Source organism: Acanthisitta chloris, unplaced genomic scaffold (assembly GCF_000695815.1).
Source record: "Acanthisitta chloris isolate BGI_N310 unplaced genomic scaffold, ASM69581v1 scaffold26351, whole genome shotgun sequence".
NCBI classification, from domain to species: Eukaryota; Metazoa; Chordata; class Aves; order Passeriformes; family Acanthisittidae; genus Acanthisitta; species Acanthisitta chloris.
The window spans coordinates 21,490-41,292 of record NW_008655810.1 but is presented as its reverse complement, the minus strand read 5'-3'; the positions used below and the strand labels follow the sequence as shown (position 1 = coordinate 41,292).

Sequence of the window (19,803 nt, the reverse complement as noted above, 5' to 3'; positions counted from 1 at the left end):
CCCCCTTCCCCTTGCCCCCTTCCCCTTTCCTCCCTTCACTTCCCTTTCCCCCACCCCCCAGGGCTCCTGCTAGGGAGGGCCAGTGCTCTCCTTTCACAGGAGTCCAGCACAGCTGTGATGAAGCAGTATGGGTTTGAGGACAGGGCTCAGCCCAGCCTGCCAAGGGAAGGCTCAGCTTTTAGCTTAACCAAGATGAATGTGAAATGAAATGAGTTCATGGCATAGCCCCTGCAGCAAACTGACTGTAGTAGCATGTTGTGCTTCTCTCTTGAGAAGCCTTATCAAAGCCAAATGATGCTTTCCTATTGACGGAGCAGGGAGGGCTGGGTGTGTGCCCAGGGCTCTGGATCCCGTCGTTTGCAGCCTAGTTAGTTGGACAAGAGGGGTGGGATGTGCACAGAAGTGGTGGAGGCACAGGCACTTGATCCTTTAGATTGATTTCATAACAGAAAATAGTAATTTTAAGTCATCTTGTCAGCAGGAGTCATGAACCAAACCACCACAACCACCTGGGGTTGTGCATGGGGGACATGGGGCTGTGGTGGGTGCAACATCGGTCACAGCAGTGTGTACCTCTGTGTTTCACTCACAAGTACTCTCTTGACCACACTTAGCCCAGGTTTGGGGTGTGGTGCTCCACTAGCTCATATGCCCAATTTCCTAGGTGCTGATTGTGTGCCCTGCTTGTTACAAAATTCTTTTCACATGGTGTGTGGCAGATAGATCCCTTAGTATGTCTGTGCACTGTTGGATAGAGGGAGGAGAAAATCCTTTTGCTTCTGTACCAGTTTTGTAAGTTTTCTTTCTTTACACTTTGGTAGACATCCACCAGAGAGGCTCTGATTAACAAAAGCATCAAGCCGCTGCTGAGCACCTTTAACCAGGTTCCTGGGAGGTAAGCAAAGGCCACACTTGGTTTTAATTAAAAAAGTGCCTGTTCCAGATAACTTTTAGTCATCTTTAGTGCCCTAATAGTTGTTCCTGACTAAAGTGGCATGTTTGTATTTGCAGTGAAAATGAGAAGAAGTGTACCTTGGATCAAGCTTTCAGAGTCGTCGTAGAAGAAGAAATAGTAAGTGCTTTAAACTGCTGCACCTTCTCTCTTGTTAAACCTCAGATTCCTATTCGCAACCTAATACATCAATGTAACAGCAACTTGCTTCAGTATAAGCAAACACTTTATTAAAAAACACAACCTGCGTAGCAGTTAGGTAATTAAGAGTGAATATAAATGTTTCAAGAAGATTGGTAGAATGTCAGTGTTTTACAGACACTGCATTGTAGTGAGAGATGCTGACTGAGCCTTTTCCAGCAGTTCTTTGCAATGCTGCGTCTTAAAATTCTCATTCATAAATATGCATTGTTCTGCAACTGTACTTTTAGAGTGGGTGGAGAGGGTAGGTATAGATGAGATATTTGGAAGAAATTCTTCACTATGAGGTGTCCCTGCCCATGGCAGGGGCGTTGGAACTAAGGTGATCTTTAAGGTCCCTTTCGACCCAAACCATTCTGTGATGGTTCTATGAAATGTTTTCCCAGATTTTATGCCAAAGATGAGGGATGTGGTGGATTTAATCTGTCTGAAATGAGTGTAAAGGTGGTGAGGCGCTGGAACAGGTTGCCCAGAGAAAGTTGTGGATGCTCCATCCCTGGAAGTGTTGAAGGCCTAGTTGGATAGGGCTCTGAGCAACCTGGTGGTGGGAGGTGTCCCTGCCCAGGGCAGGTGGCAGTTGGAACTAGGTGATTTGTAAGGTCTCTTCCAACCCACACCATTCTATGATTCTGTGATCTGTTACTAGCATGTAACAAAGCTGCCTGTCAGCTGAAAAGACCAATGAAAGGAATCAAATAATGTATGATAAAATGATACTTGAATGAATTCTGAATGTGGCATATTAATTTTCAGAGGTAAATTACTCTCTGCACAGAAGGTTCTTTAGTGTCTGGAACTGTCAGGAAAGATTGCTCACTCAATAAAAACTTCATATAGTTGACTGACAGGTCAAATTTAAAAGATTGTTAGAAATACTGGGAAGTTGAATGCCAATATTTGTTTTAAATATGTTACTTGGAAACAGTTTTAATTTCATGAGATGTATTTTGGTCAGAATGGAGAAGTTTAATGCTGTTTTCTTTGTTTAGATAAACAAAGCTCCATGTGAAAATCTCCTGGCAATTATTTCACTTGCTATCAATGGAGTCACAGAAGGTGAGCATCTTTCTTCAGATTTGTTGGCAGCTTAACGGACCATTTAGGAGAATGTTAAAATGTGGATTTCAGTAAGTCATCTACAGCTTTGGTAATATGTGGCCTTTATGCTAGTGGTTATTAAGCTTGTTTCACAAGTGAAATTGAATATAATATAATCAAATTCAGTTATGTTTGTGACATTTGTATTGAAATCTTTTCCAGCAGAGAAAGATGCATGGTTTTGTTTGCAGCATGATTAGCACTTTCTGTCTTCACCCACCACTCTAAAGGGCCTAGAAGTCTCCCATCATAAGCTCAGACATGAGACCACTGAGGCAGAGAGGTTAAATGACATCCAGGAAATGTTATTTCTGGACATCTGTGCTCATCTCCCAGCACTGACCTGTCAGTACTTGGCTGTTTTTTAGATACTTGAATCTGTTTATATAACTGTCTTTTGTGTCACAGATCAGCGTGCTGATCTCTTCTGAAGAGGCTTTTGTGCTCTTCCCTTTGTTTATTTGTCCACATTACACATCAGATATTTGTTTGTTTTAGTAGTAGATGTAGCTCAACTGCATGTATGTTTTTTGAGCTGCAGAATACCAAGGTCTGTGATGAGGAGTGCAGACACTGCAGAGACTTGGAGCACTGCTTTAGCAGTGCTTTGCTTGAAGAAAACACTCTCAGGCTTCACAGGTGTCTGTTGCATGACTGACTGTGGATTTAGATGTCTGAAAGAGTTCACTTGCAATCTGCAAAGAGTTGTGGCATTGCTTCAGATTTCAGGGTTTTTAGAACAGTGATTTTTCTTTTGTTTTATTTGTTTCACATTAGTGCAAAGCTCTTGTAGAGCTCATTCAAGTATCTGTACCTATAGAAATAGCTTAATTGAAAGGTCATGTTTTAGCCCAAGCGTATAGTTAGGATTTGTAGGAGCCCAGAAGAACCTTTTTCTTTTCTTTTTTTTTTTTAAATATAATGTCCCTCAAGTGCCATACATCCTTATTGCATTTCAGTTCAAATCTGTTGAATAAAATATTCCCTGTTCCTTGTAGGCATCTGCACTGCATCGACTCCTTTTGTGCTTTTGGGGGATGTTCTGGATTGCCTCCCTTTGGACCAGTGTGACAAAATTTTCACTTTTGTGGAGAAAAATGTTGCTACATGGAAATCAGTAGGTATTTTTCCAGAATGTTGCATATCTTTCCAAAATGTTACATAATTTTGCCAAAGCTTCTGTCTACCCAAAGCATTTTTATAAAGGGATTTTAACTGTCTTTGTATCTGACACACAGAGTCAGGAACTCTACAGGCAGCAACTGAAAAGCTTTTCACTTTCTCAGTGCTTTCCTAACATGGATTTTCCAGCCAGGACTGCCTCCCATAGGTATTAATTCAGGCTGTTCTGTTTCAGATGACACTGTAGTCCCTGATATATTCACAAACTGTTCTTCAGCATTAATTCAAGTGTCTACCAATTTCTTTCTCCTGCTGCCAGATTACCAGAGCTGCAAACACTCTTAATCTCATGTGTGTGCTCTTTGCTTATTTGTATAAATAATACATGGAATACTAAAGGCAATGAGCATAAAAGGTAGAGTGTTTCAGGAATAAAAAGTGGATGCTGCTGTTACAGTTCATTGGCACCTGTGGGTTTTTTCTGGATGAAGGGTGGATTTAAATGTTTTATGCTTTCTTGGAATTTCTGGGACTGTTTGTTTTGTATTGCCTTTTTGTGGAACCTGCCTATTAGCTAAAGGAAGACTCAAATTCAGAGTTATCAGTAGGAGTGACTCAGTTACTTGCAGCTTAAATCTGCTCAAGACTGTTTTGTGATCTCTTAGTGTTCTAAATACTTTTTACTCTGTTTCAGAATACATTTTACTCTGCAGGGAAAAATTATTTGCTTCGAATGTGCAATGGTGAGTTTTACTTTTTGCAGGGAGGGGAATTAAATAAATTCCTGTCTCGGCAAGTAGAAGTGAAAATTTGGTTTAAATTCAGTTGCGTTCAACAAGTAATAAAGTTAAAAGGTGCATCACTCAGCAGGTACTCCTGAGTTTTGCTGGTTCATGTAAGAGTCATTCTGACCTCAGGGAACTCTTTGTCAGTGGAGGTCAGTATAGAAGAACAGGATTCATTTGAACTTATTATTTAGTGGTGTTGAAGGTATTAGGAGAATTGGTAGAATGCATTTGGAGAAAATGTATCTGATCTGAGGGAGTTAGTAGCATTTAAGTTTACAAATCTGAGCTTTCTTTCACTAGCTCTGTGGGTCATGTAACTAGCAAGTCTTGAATTTTATTGTGTGAGAAATGAAAAGAGGGGATAAATACTAATATTCTTTACTGTTTACAATGTTTAGACCTCTTAAGAAGATTATCTAAGTCACAAAACACAGTCTTCTGTGGAAGAATTCAGCTGTTCTTGGCTAGATTATTTCCACTTTCAGAAAAGTCAGGTGAGATTTTTTTTGCATTTCATCACACTTAACATCTAACCAAGACTAAATGTGCTGAACCTTTTAAGTTTGTGATGGTTGCAGACCAAATCCAGTTGGAAAAATCACTTTGCACTTGTATCTTAGTTCTTGTCTCTGTCCTAGATATTTTAAGTAACTTTCATTTGCTTTGATTTCAAAAACAAGTTTTGAATGCTGTTCCTGAGAATTTAGTGTCAGCATCTCATAAACAACCAACTGAATGAGCAGACTTGGGCACTTCACAGCTGCTAAGACTGTCCCTTTGTTTTTCACAGGACTTAACCTGCAGAGTCAGTTTAACCTGGAAAATGTCACTGTTTTCAATACCAACGAACATGAGAGCACTCTAGGACAGAAGGTGATAATGCCTATGTCACTTTTCACTCATTCTGCAGTAAATGTGTAAGATTGTTCACACAAAATTACACTACTGTGCTTAACATTTGGAACTGTATGTTCATAGTTTACTTGTCCTCCTTCCAGACCGAGCAGTTGATTTGGGAAAGAGGCATCTTACCTGCTGCATTGAACTGTGCACTTTGAGGGGAAAAAATAGATGTGCTTGTGAGGAATAAACACTATCACTTATCATATGAAGTTTTCCCCACAGTGTACAGAGGATAGAGTTGTCCCTTCAGCTTTTTTTGGAAGTCAGGCTAACATTGCAAATTGTAGGAAGGTGTTGAGAGAGGAATTTGCTGCACATTTTACAGTAATAATGCTTGGAATTACGTCCTTCAGCTTTCTGGTCTAGTATGTTTATGAGCACTGTATGCAAATTGCAGTGGCATTTGTATAAGTTTAAATTATTTTTTCCTATTAGCACACTGAGGAGAGGGAAGAAGGAATGGATGTAGAAGAAGGTGAAATGGGAGATGATGAAGCACCAACAAGCTGGTGAGCTTACAGAAACTTTGAATGTTGAAACAAAACTTCATAAAGTGAAAGTAAAAAGCTGTTTGGGAAATATCCTTAAATGTTGTGGTCAGAATTGTCCTTATCTCAAGATTAGATGTATCTGATCAGTTAAGACACCTGGCACTGTCTTCACTGTTTTAAGTGTAGTTGTCTGTAAGAGACAGAAATGTACAGATTTGACAAAGTCACATGCCCTGGCTGAGAACCACAGTTTTCCAAATTCCCTTGACAGAACTTGTAATAAGATGTATTCAGGGATTCTGAGTATATCCTGTATGTGCTTTTATGAGAAAAAGCTGTGTTCTTTTTCATTCCCCAGATAGTGAAAAACTCCTAAGATCCCTTGTTCTTTTTTGCTTTTGTGGTGAGAAAGTAACAACAGACTGGATGGAAAACTCTTACTAGGGTCAAATTCTGAATTACAGATTTCTCTGTAAGGATTCACTACCAAGTCATTATTACATTTCCAAAATGAAATACATTTTCTGAGGTTGTACATTCCTGAGTAGACTCGAATTTAATATATCACTTTCAGTATTGTCTGTTTGTTTGTTTGCTTTCCCCAGTTCCATTCCAATAGATTATAACCTGTATAGAAAATTCTGGTCACTTCAAGATTACTTTAGGAATCCTGTGCAGTGCTATGAGAAGGTGTCATGGAAAACTTTCCTTAAGGTAATCTGAGTTCATGCTTTCAACATTTGCATGAGTAGCAGTGACAGCATAAGTACAATCCAAAGGGCCTTTGGAAAATAATAGTGCATGAGGAAATGCATTTTGCTGTTTTCTAAAGTGAACCTTTAACAGCAAGCAGTATATTAAGACGTACAGTAACTTGTGTAAGTTAATAACAGAAAGATTTCATATGTTGCTACAATACCAGAAATACCTTTTTTTGTGATTTATCAGCTGCCAGCAGGAGGACTTGTGGGTTTGATTTTCATTTTTTACCCAGAGATGATAAACAGCTCTACCTACTCCTAGATGTTACTTTTGAATATTCATATTGATCCCAGTGGGATCCTAAAGATTATTGGTTTCTACTGTAGCAAATATCTTTATAGAAGCACTGACTGACATGTCCCCTTCGTCCAGGTGTTTCAGTTTTGCTTAGTATGAATATTGACGATGGTTTATTGCTAATCTGTCCCTTCACAATTTGTCACTTAGTGTTCATTTAACAGCAAGAAGCCTAGGGTTTTTTTAATCCTCATTCTCTGTGTTCTGGTAATAAGAGGTGACATCTGCTCAGACATCCTAATGTAAATCTAGTTAATGAGGTTTACTAATGGGGTCAAACCCCCTCCTCCCCCAAAAAAGCAACCACCCAACCGCAAAAAAACACCACATGTGCAGTTCAGAAACTGAGCAAGGCCAGACTTCGGTCTTTGAGGTGATCGTTTTTAATGTAACACTATCATCTTGTGAACCTTATATCTTCATAATGTCCAAACAGCAAAGCCACTGTGCACTGTTCACAACCCAAACCATCATTTTTCTTAGCCTGTTTTTAATATTCTCTATGATGAGATGTTCTGATGTGGTAACACTTCTACTGTCATCTGTGGTGTTCGTAGAGATCCTACAAATTGGTAGCAAATGGGTTGTTTCCGTGGGCTGAAAGCAAGTTTGCAAATTGCTTGACTTGCTTGGGGCTGTCTGGTGCAGTTCTCTAACTACAAAGGTTTTGTATTATTTTCATGTACTAAATAACTGTGTTTTGTAGTACTCAGAAGAAGTTTTGGCTGTCTTCAAAAGTTACAAATTGGATGACACTCAGGCTTCCCGGAAAAAGTTGGAAGAACTAAAAACCGGAGGAGAACATGTGTATTTTGCAAAATTCCTAACTAGTGAAAAGGTATGTAATTTCTCTTCTCAGAATCACAGGCTAGTTGAGGTGGGAAGGAATCTGTGTATTTTTCAGCCTCTGTGCTCACAGCTCTCAGTCAGAGCAGTTGAACAGCACTGTGACTAGTTGGGATTTGAACGTCTCCACAGAGAGAGACTCCCTGGTCCCTCTGGGTACCCCACTGCATTCTTTGATCACTTTATTTAGATAGATTTATTTTGTTCTTTTTCCTATTTTATTCTTTGTGAATTGCCTCTGTGAATTAATGATTCAGGAGCTTCTGTTTCTGGAATAAGAGTCTGTAGTAAAGCTGAGATTTGTTTATTGCATAGGAAATGTAATTTTGCATTTATGAAAAGTTAAAAGATAATACATATTTATAGATCTGTTGGGTTTTTGTTGCCTTTGGAATTACATTTTCAAAATTTGTCTGGTGTGCTACCTGTGTTTTGTGCTTCATAATGGTCTTGTTCAAAATTGTTTTGAATATCTGGAGAATTTTTAATGGTTAATATTGAGTCAAAAACACAAAGCTCTATTGAATTTAAGCCTAAAAATCGTCTTCAATTTGAAATACTATGCAACTTTAAGTGCATGCATTAGTAGATGACAGAAAGTAAATCTCAGTGCAGTGCTCCTGGGCTGGAAGAGCTGTTAAATTGTGGTTTGCCCTATGTATTTGCAATTTATAAACAATGTGTTATAGAAAATACAGAACCAGTTGCTTAATTAACACCAAATAATCAAAGGCCTTTTTCTTTAAAGAATCTTCAAGGCTTCCCTTTGTATGATCTATCATGCTGCAGCACACAGGGCACAAACCAGGCAGCGTGTCACTGTGCAAGTGTTGATGAGAGTGAACACTTCAATGGCAGCTAAATCCTCATGTCGTAGCCAGTAGTTCATAGGAAATGGGAATGAGGTGTCCTTCAGTTACTGAAATATTGGAATACTTGTTTTTCCCAATTTTTGTTCATTTCAGAGTGAATGTTATTTAATCCGGCACCATGCAACTAGTTAAACAAAAACCTAAGGATACTTTCACAGAAAGTTCTTAATGCATTCAAAAAACCTTATTTTATGAGAAATTTTGATACTCTTCACAAATTGTGCTAAATGACAGTTTGCCCATCTTAGTACGTTGTGAAGTGCTGCCCTGAAAGTATAGGTGATGCTGAATGGAGCTTCTGTAATGACTTAGCATCATCTTGTTGTCAAAATAGTCTACATGGAGTTGATCAAAAACATTTGCTGGATTTTTTTTTTCACTTATGCATGTTTAGCCTCTTTAATGTGTACTTCTTTGTTGCTGTTATTTAGCTGATGGATTTACAGTTGAGTGACAGTAACTTCCGCCGTCACATCCTGTTGCAGTACCTGATACTGTTTCAGTATCTGAAGGGACAGGTCAAATTTAAAAGGTAATGTGGAAATATTTTTTGTTTTGAGGATGGGGAACTAGAAACTTGGAGATAAACCAAAATATTTCAAAAGAGATTGTCTACTTGTTCTAATATGAATCTTAGAGCAGTGGATTGGGAAATACAGGGTGTGGCCAAAGTTATTTTACAGCAGGAAAGCAGAGATCTCCTTCTTGCCTTTCTCCATTGCTTTCTGTGTGATTCTTTGTCCTCCCTTGCTCTAGTGTTCATTGGACTTACTCAAATTTGAATGTATTAGTAAACCAGCAAAAAACCAATCTGCTCCTCTTTGCAGAGTTAGCATTCTGTCAGACTGGTGAGTTGTGTGGGGTCTCAGAGAAACAGAGGCCATTGAAGCTTGTTCATGGTGAGTGTCAGCCATTGGAGGGAAGGAGACTCTCTTTGGCAGCAGCAAGTTGTCAGACCAATGCAAAATACTGGTGTGTGGCATCACTTTGAATCTGTATTGACTCTGTGATGTGGCATTGGCTGCTGATTTAGTTTTTTCCTAGTGTGCTACAGAATTCTGTCTAAAACTGCAAAAAAATAGCAGTGGTGATTGTTGCTTTAATAAAGTAATGGAACAGAACCAAACCCTATCTTGTCCTAGTCTCTAATGTTATGTTGAAGATAATCCTACCTCTCTGTTCATTTCCTGTGCCTGTGGCCATATGTGCACATAGTGGTTAACTTCCTTTCACCTGCAATATGCTGTTTTTTATGAACAGCTTCCAAGGAACTTTGTAAACTAGGTTAGGATCATTAGCCTAATTCTATAGATTGTTTACCAGGGCAGCCCAGTGTCAGGGGAGAAATCTAATTCAAGTCTTCTGAAGTGCACTTCAGTCCTGTTGAGGTGACAGTAAATTCAATGACAGTTCATTAAAATGTTCAACAAAGCACTTGTTTATCTGTGATCAAAGATACTATGACATGTAAATGGTGTAGTATAACACTTGGTGCAGTTGTAAAATAATAATTATTCCCTTCCTTAAAAAAGATTAGCTTTTATAATATCCTGTTAACTAAGAGTAGATAGTTCTAAAAGTTCTTTTTGGTGTTATCAAACTTAGACATGATCATGTTTAGATTTGCTACTTAAGGCACCCAGTGTGTCATAAAGAGCTGGTGGGTGTTACATTGCTTTTGAGCACTGGTAATGGAATGTTAATGGTTATGCTTTGAGTGTATCCTTCTTGAACCAGTGTAAGACAGATTCTCATCTGATTTTTAATGTATTTAAAAAGAAAGTTCTGGTATCTGCTGGAGAATGAAGTGAGCCATGTTGGATTTATATCTGTGTTCTTCTCTTTTCACTTCTACTTACTGATTATAGTTCTAGATGTATTATATGCATTGTTAAGTCTAGATGTATATGTATTGTTAAATCTAGATGCATTAGGTGCATTATAATTCTTGATGTACCACATGACTTGTTTAATGACTTCAGGTTATGCTGTTTAGATTCATGTTTTGAGACATTCACTATCTGTATTCTGTATACAGCTGGTGGGTTAATTATGTCTCTTACTATGATGTGTCTAAAGTAGTCCTTTAGCTGGTGTTAGGAGAGGGTTTTGGGGTTTTTTTTGAGATAAGTCTCTTCACTCTGCCTGTTTGCTGTGCATTGGATGCAACATCACGGTTTGATCTTGAATCACACAAATGAGTTCCCTGCTGGGTGAAGCTAAACCTTGAAAGTACATTTTCTAAGCACATCTAATTAATTCCACAACCTAATAAATGTTCAATCTATGGGACCAGATCACGGCACATTCTAAGTACTCTCTTCACATCCCCTGTAGCACCCCTCAGAAAGTATGTAATGTAAATCATGTGTCCTCAGCACTCTTTTGATGTGTAGCAAACTCTTTAAGTAAAAAAAAAACAAAATCGACTGATTTAATGACATTTCTTTATAATTATTTTTTAAAATTTTATTTCTGGATTCTAGCTCAAACTATGTTCTAACAGATGAGCAGTCTCTTTGGATTGAAGATACTACAAAAGCAGTTTACCAGGTTGGTACAATAAATTTCTTTAAATATTACACAGAAGAACACTTAGCATGTAATATTACATCAGCCACCTTTGGAGCAGAAGCAACCATTTTCCTTGGTTGTTGTGGGGGTTTTTTTCCTATATACTCTGCTACAATATAATTAACATTTTTCTCCCTCCCAATTGTAGCTTCTTTCAGAAAATCCTCCAGATGGGGAAAGATTCTCAAAAATGGTAGAGGTAAGTACTTTGGTGCCTGTCTGAACAAAGTCTGTATAACACATAAAAAAAAGCTGTATAGGCTTAAACTAGGGTTTGGGCCGTGGGTGATATCTGAGAGAACTTGTACTTCATCTCAGTAAAAAGGTCTCATAACTTTAGTTTGGAGTAATTTTCCCCATATTTTCATTAATGTGTTTTTCTTCCATCTCCTGTGGAGAAATGGGAAATGTGGGCCTGTGTACACACAGGAGACATTAGTCATTGAAGAAAAAAAATCTTTTTCAAGTCTTTACAGGAAAGAGCTGTGCCCAGAGACATGGGAACAGAATGCAAGTGAAACTAAAAAAAAAAAAGTTGTCTTCTTGCTTTCCTTTTTTTCTTTATTTTGACTGCGTGTATTTTCTGGTTTACAGCAAGTGCAATAAAGCCTTTCCCACAATTACTGACGAGAGGAGATACACTATTGTTGAGTAAATTAAACCAGCTGTCTGAAATAGTGGCTGAAATACACAACCTATAACAAAGTTTTTCCCTTCATTTTAATAGCTCAGTTAAAAACTTTGGGATCCACTCTAAAAGTGGTTGTGACCATTCATAATGTGCTATATTTTCTGTGTTTCTCCAGCATATATTAAATACTGAAGAAAACTGGAACTCATGGAAAAACGAGGGCTGTCCCAGCTTTGTGAAGGAAAGGTAACTATTACGAAGTAGAAGATTGCTGCTGCTTGTTTGAAATGGTAGTTCAGATTATGGTGCACAGGAACATTGATGATTCACACAGCTTTGAGATTTGTAGTTGCCTGTCCCTTCAGTGTGTACAGAAGGCTCTTGGGTTTCTTCCTAAAGTCTTAAGGGTTTCATTGTGTCAGGGAAGAGGTGGTTATGGATGTGTGGGATCTCAGGAGTGCGTTCCTTGCTGTCTCATGGCAACATTTTGTTGTACTGAGGATGCAGTGGATGAGGAGATGTAGGCAGGGGCACAACCTGCTCCTAGGTTGAAGGAGTTAGTGCCTGACTTTCCCATGTACCACTTTGGATTGCCTCAAATGAAGCCTTTGGAGTCATGGCTTTTGCAGGGCTGTATACTTGGAGCTTTGTGTGACTTTTTTTGCAATTTATTTGTTAGGTTTGCCACTTGGTGGTTATCCCTTACCTGAGAGGAAGTGGCAATTAGGTGGTGTTCACCACTGAAAGGTTTCCTGTGTAATTAATTACTGACTTGTGGCAAAACTTGAACTTTGACTCCATATGTCTACTTGACTATTTGTTGGTGTGACCAGACATTCCTCTTCCATCCTTCATTGTACACAGAGTGTGTAGCCTTTTTGTGGTCAGGAGCATCTGGGTCATTATCTCTTTGCAGATTTCCTTTTGTTGGAGAGATCAGGTGCAGCCACCTCTTCATGACTTAAGCTGTTTGCAGAAAATAAGGGAGGGGGGCTGTGAGAAATTACTGTTGTGGGAGGGTTGGGGGGAAGTAAAATTACACAATTTGACATTGATAAATGTTCTGTCTCCTCCTTTAGATGTCATCCAGAGTTTCAGCTTGGGTAGGTCTTGCCCTAACCTCAGTGGTCTGGGATCTCCATTCTCTGATCCCATGAAATCAGGTGCAGCTGGGGAAAGAGACCTTGCAATCATAGAGCAGATGCTCCCAGCAGCAGGGTAGATCATGCTTGATATGTGCTGTTGCCACAAACGTGATTTGCTTTTTTTTCCTGTATCGGGACTCCGGTAGACCTTTACACTTGCAAGTGAACTAATTTTGGTGTCTGGCAAATTCCTTTCCTTATCCTTACTTTGCCTTTTCTCTCTTCTTCTCCCATGCCTCCTTCCACTCTTAGACTCACTGTCCTTCTGATGGTTTTTATTGTGATTTAACTGGCACCATCTGAAGGTGAAATGTCTTAATTGTGTTCTCAAAGTCTTACTGGTTTGACACTAAAGAGCAACTTTTTTTGCTTTAGACCTCCTGATTCTAAGCCAATGAGGCCTGTGAGGAAGAGGCCAGCTCCAGAGGACTTCCTAGGAAAAGGGCCAAACAAAAAGATCCTTATGGGGAAGTATGTTGGATTTTCTTCTTTATGGAGTGTCTGGTTTTGGTTAGTTGGTTTGGGGGATTTTGTAGAGTTTTTTTGTTCTACCATCTGTTCTTTTTCTATACAGTAACTTTCAAACTTCCTTACTTTGAAACTGCCAGGAAAGAACAGCCAAGGGATATGTCATTCTTTTAAAACCATCAGTAGGTTTCCTTTCCTTATAAGCCATCTCTTGTAGGTCCCTTTTCAACAGTCTGAGAGTGTGGAATGATGGAATGATGAACGTAGAGGTTGATGTGTGTTTATGCTTCTCTTCCCAGCGAGGAACTGACCCGCCTTTGGAATTTGTGTCCTGATAACATGGAAGCTTGTAAATCTGAGAGTAGGTAAGTACAAAATGGGTGTGTCATTGTCAAAAGGTAACTTTCAGCTCTCTAATTAGAGAATTGCAATTGTTACAAAATTGGCATAAGGAAAGCACACAGGATGATCTTACAAGGTGTGTCATTCACCGTGCCATGAGACAAATTGGTTGTATGAATCTTTGTCTTGAAGTCTTAAGAGTGTTTCGCTAGTGTTTATGCTGTCATAATTTTTATTGCTGAGTTGCGTCTAAGCTAAAAACCAGATGGAAAGTCCCATTTTATAGAGCATGATTGTATAATTAATTACTTTGTCACTATTACCTTATATATAATGAAGGAAAATTGCCAAGCCTGGCTCTAATGAATTTAGCATGCTGTTTGGCTGTGATTTTCAAGCAGGCATGTGCTTTGAACAATGCTAGATAAGAGAAAACTGGCTGGCAGGCATTGTTCCAGCACATACCGGATCTGCTCATGGTGCAGATGCAGAGAAGTGCAATTAATGGTTGTCCCTTATGCTTGCACAATTGTAGGAAACACTTAAAATGTACTCTGCTACATAACTTTCTGTTCGTTGCAGATAGCATAGTCCCTTTTTGCACAGACACGATACCTACTAGGGAAATTTGGAAAAGGAATGAGACGCTTCCCAGAGAGAACTCTGCTGGTAGTGGCTGGTTGCCTGGGGAGAGGTGCTAGCTGTGCAGATGTCCTGAGTGGAGGAAGTGCTTTTCCAGAGGTTTAGAGCTTTGCAGAGGAAGTGCTCTCCTGTCTTGCGAGGCTGGGATGTGTAACATGGCCTCTGGCAGGATACTTGCCTTTACTGGACCCAAGGGCTGAAGGTGGAGTTGTGTTTGAGACAGAAGGTTTTGATTCCCTGTGTAGGGTTGTGTTTTGCTGGAGTCTTTTAATAAAAAATAAAAACATGAAACAAGTGGAGATAAACCAAGAAAATGCATATGCTATGGTAAACAGGAAAGAGAAGATCCCGTGGGATCTGAATTCCGTTCCAAGTTTTGTTACAGACTTCATGACTGTCTGTGGTCAAGGGACTGTAGCATTTTGCTTTGGTTCCTCACATCTTCATTCAAATGGGTTAATACTTCCTTACCTGTCTTCTGTTCAGGTGGCTGTTTTGGGGATAATGGAGCATAAGTCAAGTCAGATGGGTTTCCAAGGTGTGCTGGCTTTGGTTCCAGCAGTCAGTGCTGCACTGAAACAGGCATGGGGCACTGCTACCCTGGGCAAAATGTGCTATTCCAAACAAAATTGAAGTGAACTTCTGGACCAGTGTGCTACACCCCCTGCTCCAACTAATTACTAGATTCCCTTGCAGAAGTAGATGTGTCTCTGTCAGCGTTGGGTCAGAGAAATACACATCATTGTGCTCATTTTGCACCACAGAGAGTCTTGGCTCGCAGTAACCTACAGCTCTGACATAGTCTGTTTCTTGCCTGTGGTCTTCAAAGCAGCGAACTATCCTGATTGTTGGGAATATCATTTTTGTTCCTATTTTCAGACCAGGGTTCCTTATGAGCTGGTTTGAATACCTGTCAGGAGCAACCAGTAGGTGATCCAAGAGCAGATGAAACTGAAATGGGGGGTAGAGGGCAACAGTGTGCTACTGATCCTGTGCAATCCACGAAGCTAGCAACCAGTTCAGACTCCTGAGCACTTGTGAGCTGTGCTGACAGATGTTGATGTCACCTCTGGGTATGGCAGAAGGTTTAAATGCATGTAACAGGCAGTGCCAGTGAGTGCTGGTACGGCCTGGTGGTTATGCAGTAAATAATTTTATAGCCACATGTATAGAACAGATTCTTTGCTTATTTGTAATTGCTAAATTTAGGTAGGTTGGTTTGGGGTTTGTTTGGCTTTTTTCTTCAGTGGATGAGCTTGAGATGTGCGTGAAGGAACTGAAAACCAACTGGTTTAGAGTAGGTTGTGAGATGTATTAAGCTCCTTGTTTTATTTTTTAGGGAATATATGCCAACATTGGAGGAATTTTTTGAAGAAGCTATTGAACAAGCAGACCCTGAAAACATGGTTGAAAATAAGTATAAGTATGTTGACCTTTGTTATGTTTCACCTGATTTTGATCTCTCTCATGTTTGGATTGTTAAAGCAAACAGACTGTTCTCAGCATTACCAGTATCTGTGCAGGACTCACGGATTAATGGACAAAAAACTTTGACATTTGGGCAGAATTATACTGATTACTAAATGTTTCCGATCTTTTGCTGTGCTTTTACAGACTTTACCAACCAAATTTGTGTTTTATTGTAGGGCTGTGAACAATTCTAACTATGGCTGGAGAGCACTGAGACTTCTGGCACGCAGAAGTCCACACTTCTTCCAGCCAACAAACCAACAGTTCAAGAGTTTACCTGAATACCTAGAAAATATGGTAATCAAATTAGCCAAGGAGTTGCCTGTGAGTAATATTATCCTATGATGATTTGACTTCCTGCTTGTTTCTCTGTAGTCCATTTGGTACATGAGGACAAAAGGGGGGAAAAAAAGAGGAAAAAAGTTTTTGCACTAAATGAAAATGACAAAATTAATCTATATGAAGATCCCAGTAACACTTAACTGAATAACACTGGCTTACCTAGGAGTGCTGCCTTGTATTCTGTGGAAAAAGCCAACCGTGGCAGTCCTGTTTGTGGACAGGCATGTCTTTGTACCCACCTACTTGGGTTCCATGGTGCAGTGCAAACCACTTCTGTTGAAGGTGTTAGCCAGCCTTGTGGCTCATGAACATACTGGGATGGCAGGAGAAGCAGTTGGAGGTGCTGCGCTGTATTACCATAGGTTTACAACAAGGTTTGCCAGAGCTCTTCTGTCAGCTCCCTGACTTTTAAAATAATGTAAAATAAAAATAGACCTTGTGGATCTGGAAATCTAAGGCTTTGCATGTTCAGCAGTACGAATTTGAGCCCAGGGAGGAGCCTTTTAGGTCATTTTATACACAAAGATAAGAGGCTAACAGTGGGGAAAAGGGTGTTTTCCAAACCTTTGGGTTAGCACACAGCCCAGCAATTTCTTATGGGTACAAACCCCTGCTTCCGTATTGAGACCTTCCTTGTCTGTAATGTGGAGCTGCTGAGGTGTGAAGGTTGGACTGTAACTTACAGCTTTGTTGCTTGTCCAGCCAGGAGAGTTAACTGTGTGTTAACAACAGGTTTAGAAAAAATAGAGGGAGGGGAAATGTATGTTAATTTGTTTAATGTATGAAGGTATCACTATATGCAATATTCCTGATGCTGCTGTCATTACAGCAAGAAACAGCTACATTAAGGGCCTGTGGTTGAAATGTAGAAAAATAGGAAAGTTTTTAGCTGATCAGTAGCTAAATCAGTGAAAAGTTTGTTGTTTGCACATTTGTTTGCCACCTTTCAGAAAGCACAGAAGCTTTGAGGAGTTCCTAAGTGAGGAATAAAATCAATGAATAATAATTAATTTTTTCATCAGTAGTAGTGTCAAGGTTGGTTGATTGGGTTTGGGGGTTTTTTAAAGCAAGTAAGATAACTCTCTATGTAATACTTAGTTGTTACGGTGAGAAGGAGAGAACCCTGTGAAGTAAGTGGATACTTATGTTGGGTATTTTAGTTAGTGGTATGTTCTATTAGAACACTATTCTGGTGTTTTGTATGGAGGAGACTGTGGGGGATTTTTAATTCTCATGAAGGATCATGTCAGGTTTTCCATTCTAACACACATTCCAGAGACAAACACAGAGCTTTAAAGTATCTCTTTAAACACAAAATCCATCCAGTGATGCCTAGTTCTTTCATTGTAGCCTCCTTCTGAAGAAATAAAAACAGGCGAAGATGAAGATGAGGAAGACAATGATGCTTTATTAAAGGAAAACAATGAAAGTAAGGTTTGCATGTTCTCAGCCTTTTCAGTTTTTCTCTAGATGTTTGTTGTAGAAGCTGTGTTTTCACATGGTTTCTGCTGAGGGCCATCACTCCTACTCACTCCACCACTTCTGGCTGGAACCAGCATTTGTACTAGAAAGTGGAGCTTTTCAGGACACAGGGCACCATTTCCAACCTCTCAGTCTCATGGCCTGCAGTGTTGAGAGCATCCTACTTGTTGGATTAGCACTTACACGAGGAGCCTCTTTCACCTTTTCTGTGTCCTGACGTGGTTTGCAGTGGTGGTAGGTGTTCATAGCTAACGTGCCAGTACTGCTGTGTAAAGGCCTCCCTGAGCGTTCCTCGCCCTGCTGTCCTGTCCTGTCCTGTCCTGTCTGCCCTTCACTCGCCAGGGTAGGTGCCTCCTTCTGATCCCTGCAGGGGTGGGTAGCTGTGGGACTTTCAAAAATGGATACATTCCAGTTCTGTGACCATTCCTTTTTCTTCATTTAAAATATCTTAGAGGCAAAAGCTTCTCTGTGAGGAGAGCAATCTTCCCAACACACATCGTCTCTTGCTCATTCCTCTCCAGGAACCAGTCCTTCTGTTTCTCTTGCCTGTAATCTTGTGCTGTCCTGCTCCCAGGTGTCCTTCCCCATCTCCTTTCTCTGTGACTCTGGCCTCTTCCATCTTCATTCATGCCTTCATCTCACACCACCTTCTCCCTTGCCTGTTGTATCTCCATGTGCTAGCTCCTGGATCCAGCATGGGCAGATAGGATATGCAGGGCATGAAAGCCAAACACTGGGTACCTCTGGCAGTTTTGTTGAAAGGGGTTTTTTTCTGTTAGTGGAAGACACCTGTGAGTCTCTGTGAATTTCTTCTGTTGCCCTTTTCCATCCAGCACATGACCTTTTCCACAGTCTCTTTACCAATAGTGGAGTTCTCTCCTCTTCAGCCTAATGCTGATTTGGCACAGCCTTTATGGTGCCACTGTGTGGGATTTACATCTTTCTTTAAATCCTGTCTTAAAGCAAAGATGGTGGAGCTGTGGTCTCCTGTACACTGCTGTGCTTAGACAGAAGGGAAGTGATCTAAGGGCTTTTGTTCTGGTTTTTGGGATCTTCCATCCTTTCCCCTTGATCTAGTGACTTTAATTCAGGTAAATGAGTATAACTGATAAGCACTGGAGAGAGCTGAAACTTGTACTTCATGCCAGCTGGCTCTGCAGGGGGCATGAGAGTGAGATAGCTTACTAAAAATCAAGACTATGATTATTTTCTGTATGTAGGTAATTCAGTCTTTGGGTTTTTATCTTTAAAACTGTGAAATAACCATAGGTGTGAGCCATAGGTTGTAGAACATGATAAGCCTGTGTAGTCACTGCAGCACTTGGCTCCTCAGCTGAGCGTAGTATTCCATGTTTTAAATCTCAGTGCTAGAATGACAGAAAATTCCTTGAAGAACTGACTACACATTAAAGTTACTGTCACAGTCCTGCTGCCAATGAGAGCATGAGCAGGGAAAAAAGGAGAAACTGGTTTTGACCTGGGTTAACTCTAAGTGACTAAAAAAGTCCAAAAGACAACTACGTGTTAAGGATCACTCTGTATTTTAATGTTTTAGTTGACTTGTGTTGGAAACTGCAGTGTACCTATAGTCAGAATCCTTGTTTTCAGTTGGAGGAGGCAGTTCTGACTTGAGCAATTCTCTCTCAGTCCAATAGGAGATAACATAACAAGCAAGATTTTCCTTCTCAAGGGCAGTAAGGAGTATTCCTCTTGTAACTCAGCTGTAAAAATCTGCTCTCAGAGCTCAAGCAGATTTTAACAGCTACAGGAAAAGTGTAGGACTGTCTTGTTAGTAAATAAACAGAAGATGTTAAATGGGGCACATCAATTTGCAGTATCTGGGGATATTCTCTGTGCCTCAGTTTCCTTCTCTTTTTTTCCCCTAGGTCCAGAGGTGCAACGGGACAAAGCCATGACAGGTGAACAGATGGAGTCCTTTGCAAACAGGCTTGGGGAGCAGTGGAAGGCCTTGGCTCCCTACTTGGAAATGAAGGATTCTGACATTCGGCAGATCGAGTCGGACAGTGAGGACGTGAAGATGAGAGCTAAGCAGCTGTTGGTGGCCTGGCAGGATCAGGAGGGAGCACATGCAACCCCTGAGAACCTGATCACTGCACTGAGCAAGGCCGGGCTGAGTGACCTTGCTGAAAGCCTGACCAATGACACTGAAGGCAGCAGCTAACCTGCTTCAGAGCCTAACTTGTTTGACTTGGGGTGGGGGTTGGTGGTGTTAATTGTGGCTGTTCTGGTTGTTTTCACTGATAATTGTTACTATTGTTGTTAGGTAACAGATTTTTGATAGGTATTTTATGTTCAGTAAATAAGAGAGCTTTTTAATAATATGGTTCGGTTGTCCAGATGATCTGAGAAAAGGA

At 40.1% G+C, this 19,803-nt stretch overlaps 1 protein-coding gene across 1 annotated transcript; it reads left to right on the top strand.

Annotated features, from left to right (window-relative positions):
• Nucleotides 1–821: 821 nt before the first annotated feature.
• On the top strand, nt 822–19,610 carry THOC1 (THO complex 1; the record flags this gene model as incomplete). Its single annotated transcript, XM_009084081.1, has 21 exons — nt 822–895; nt 1,012–1,072; nt 2,143–2,209; nt 3,250–3,368; nt 4,068–4,116; nt 4,560–4,655; nt 4,952–5,034; nt 5,500–5,573; nt 6,161–6,269; nt 7,321–7,452; nt 8,764–8,864; nt 10,819–10,885; nt 11,055–11,105; nt 11,713–11,783; nt 12,617–12,640; nt 13,058–13,153; nt 13,450–13,515; nt 15,474–15,557; nt 15,781–15,928; nt 17,297–17,375; nt 19,315–19,610. Coding segments are annotated over 21 exons (1,947 nt in total), but the record flags the coding sequence as incomplete, so codon positions are not given.
• Between the last annotated feature and the right edge of the window lie 193 nt (nt 19,611–19,803).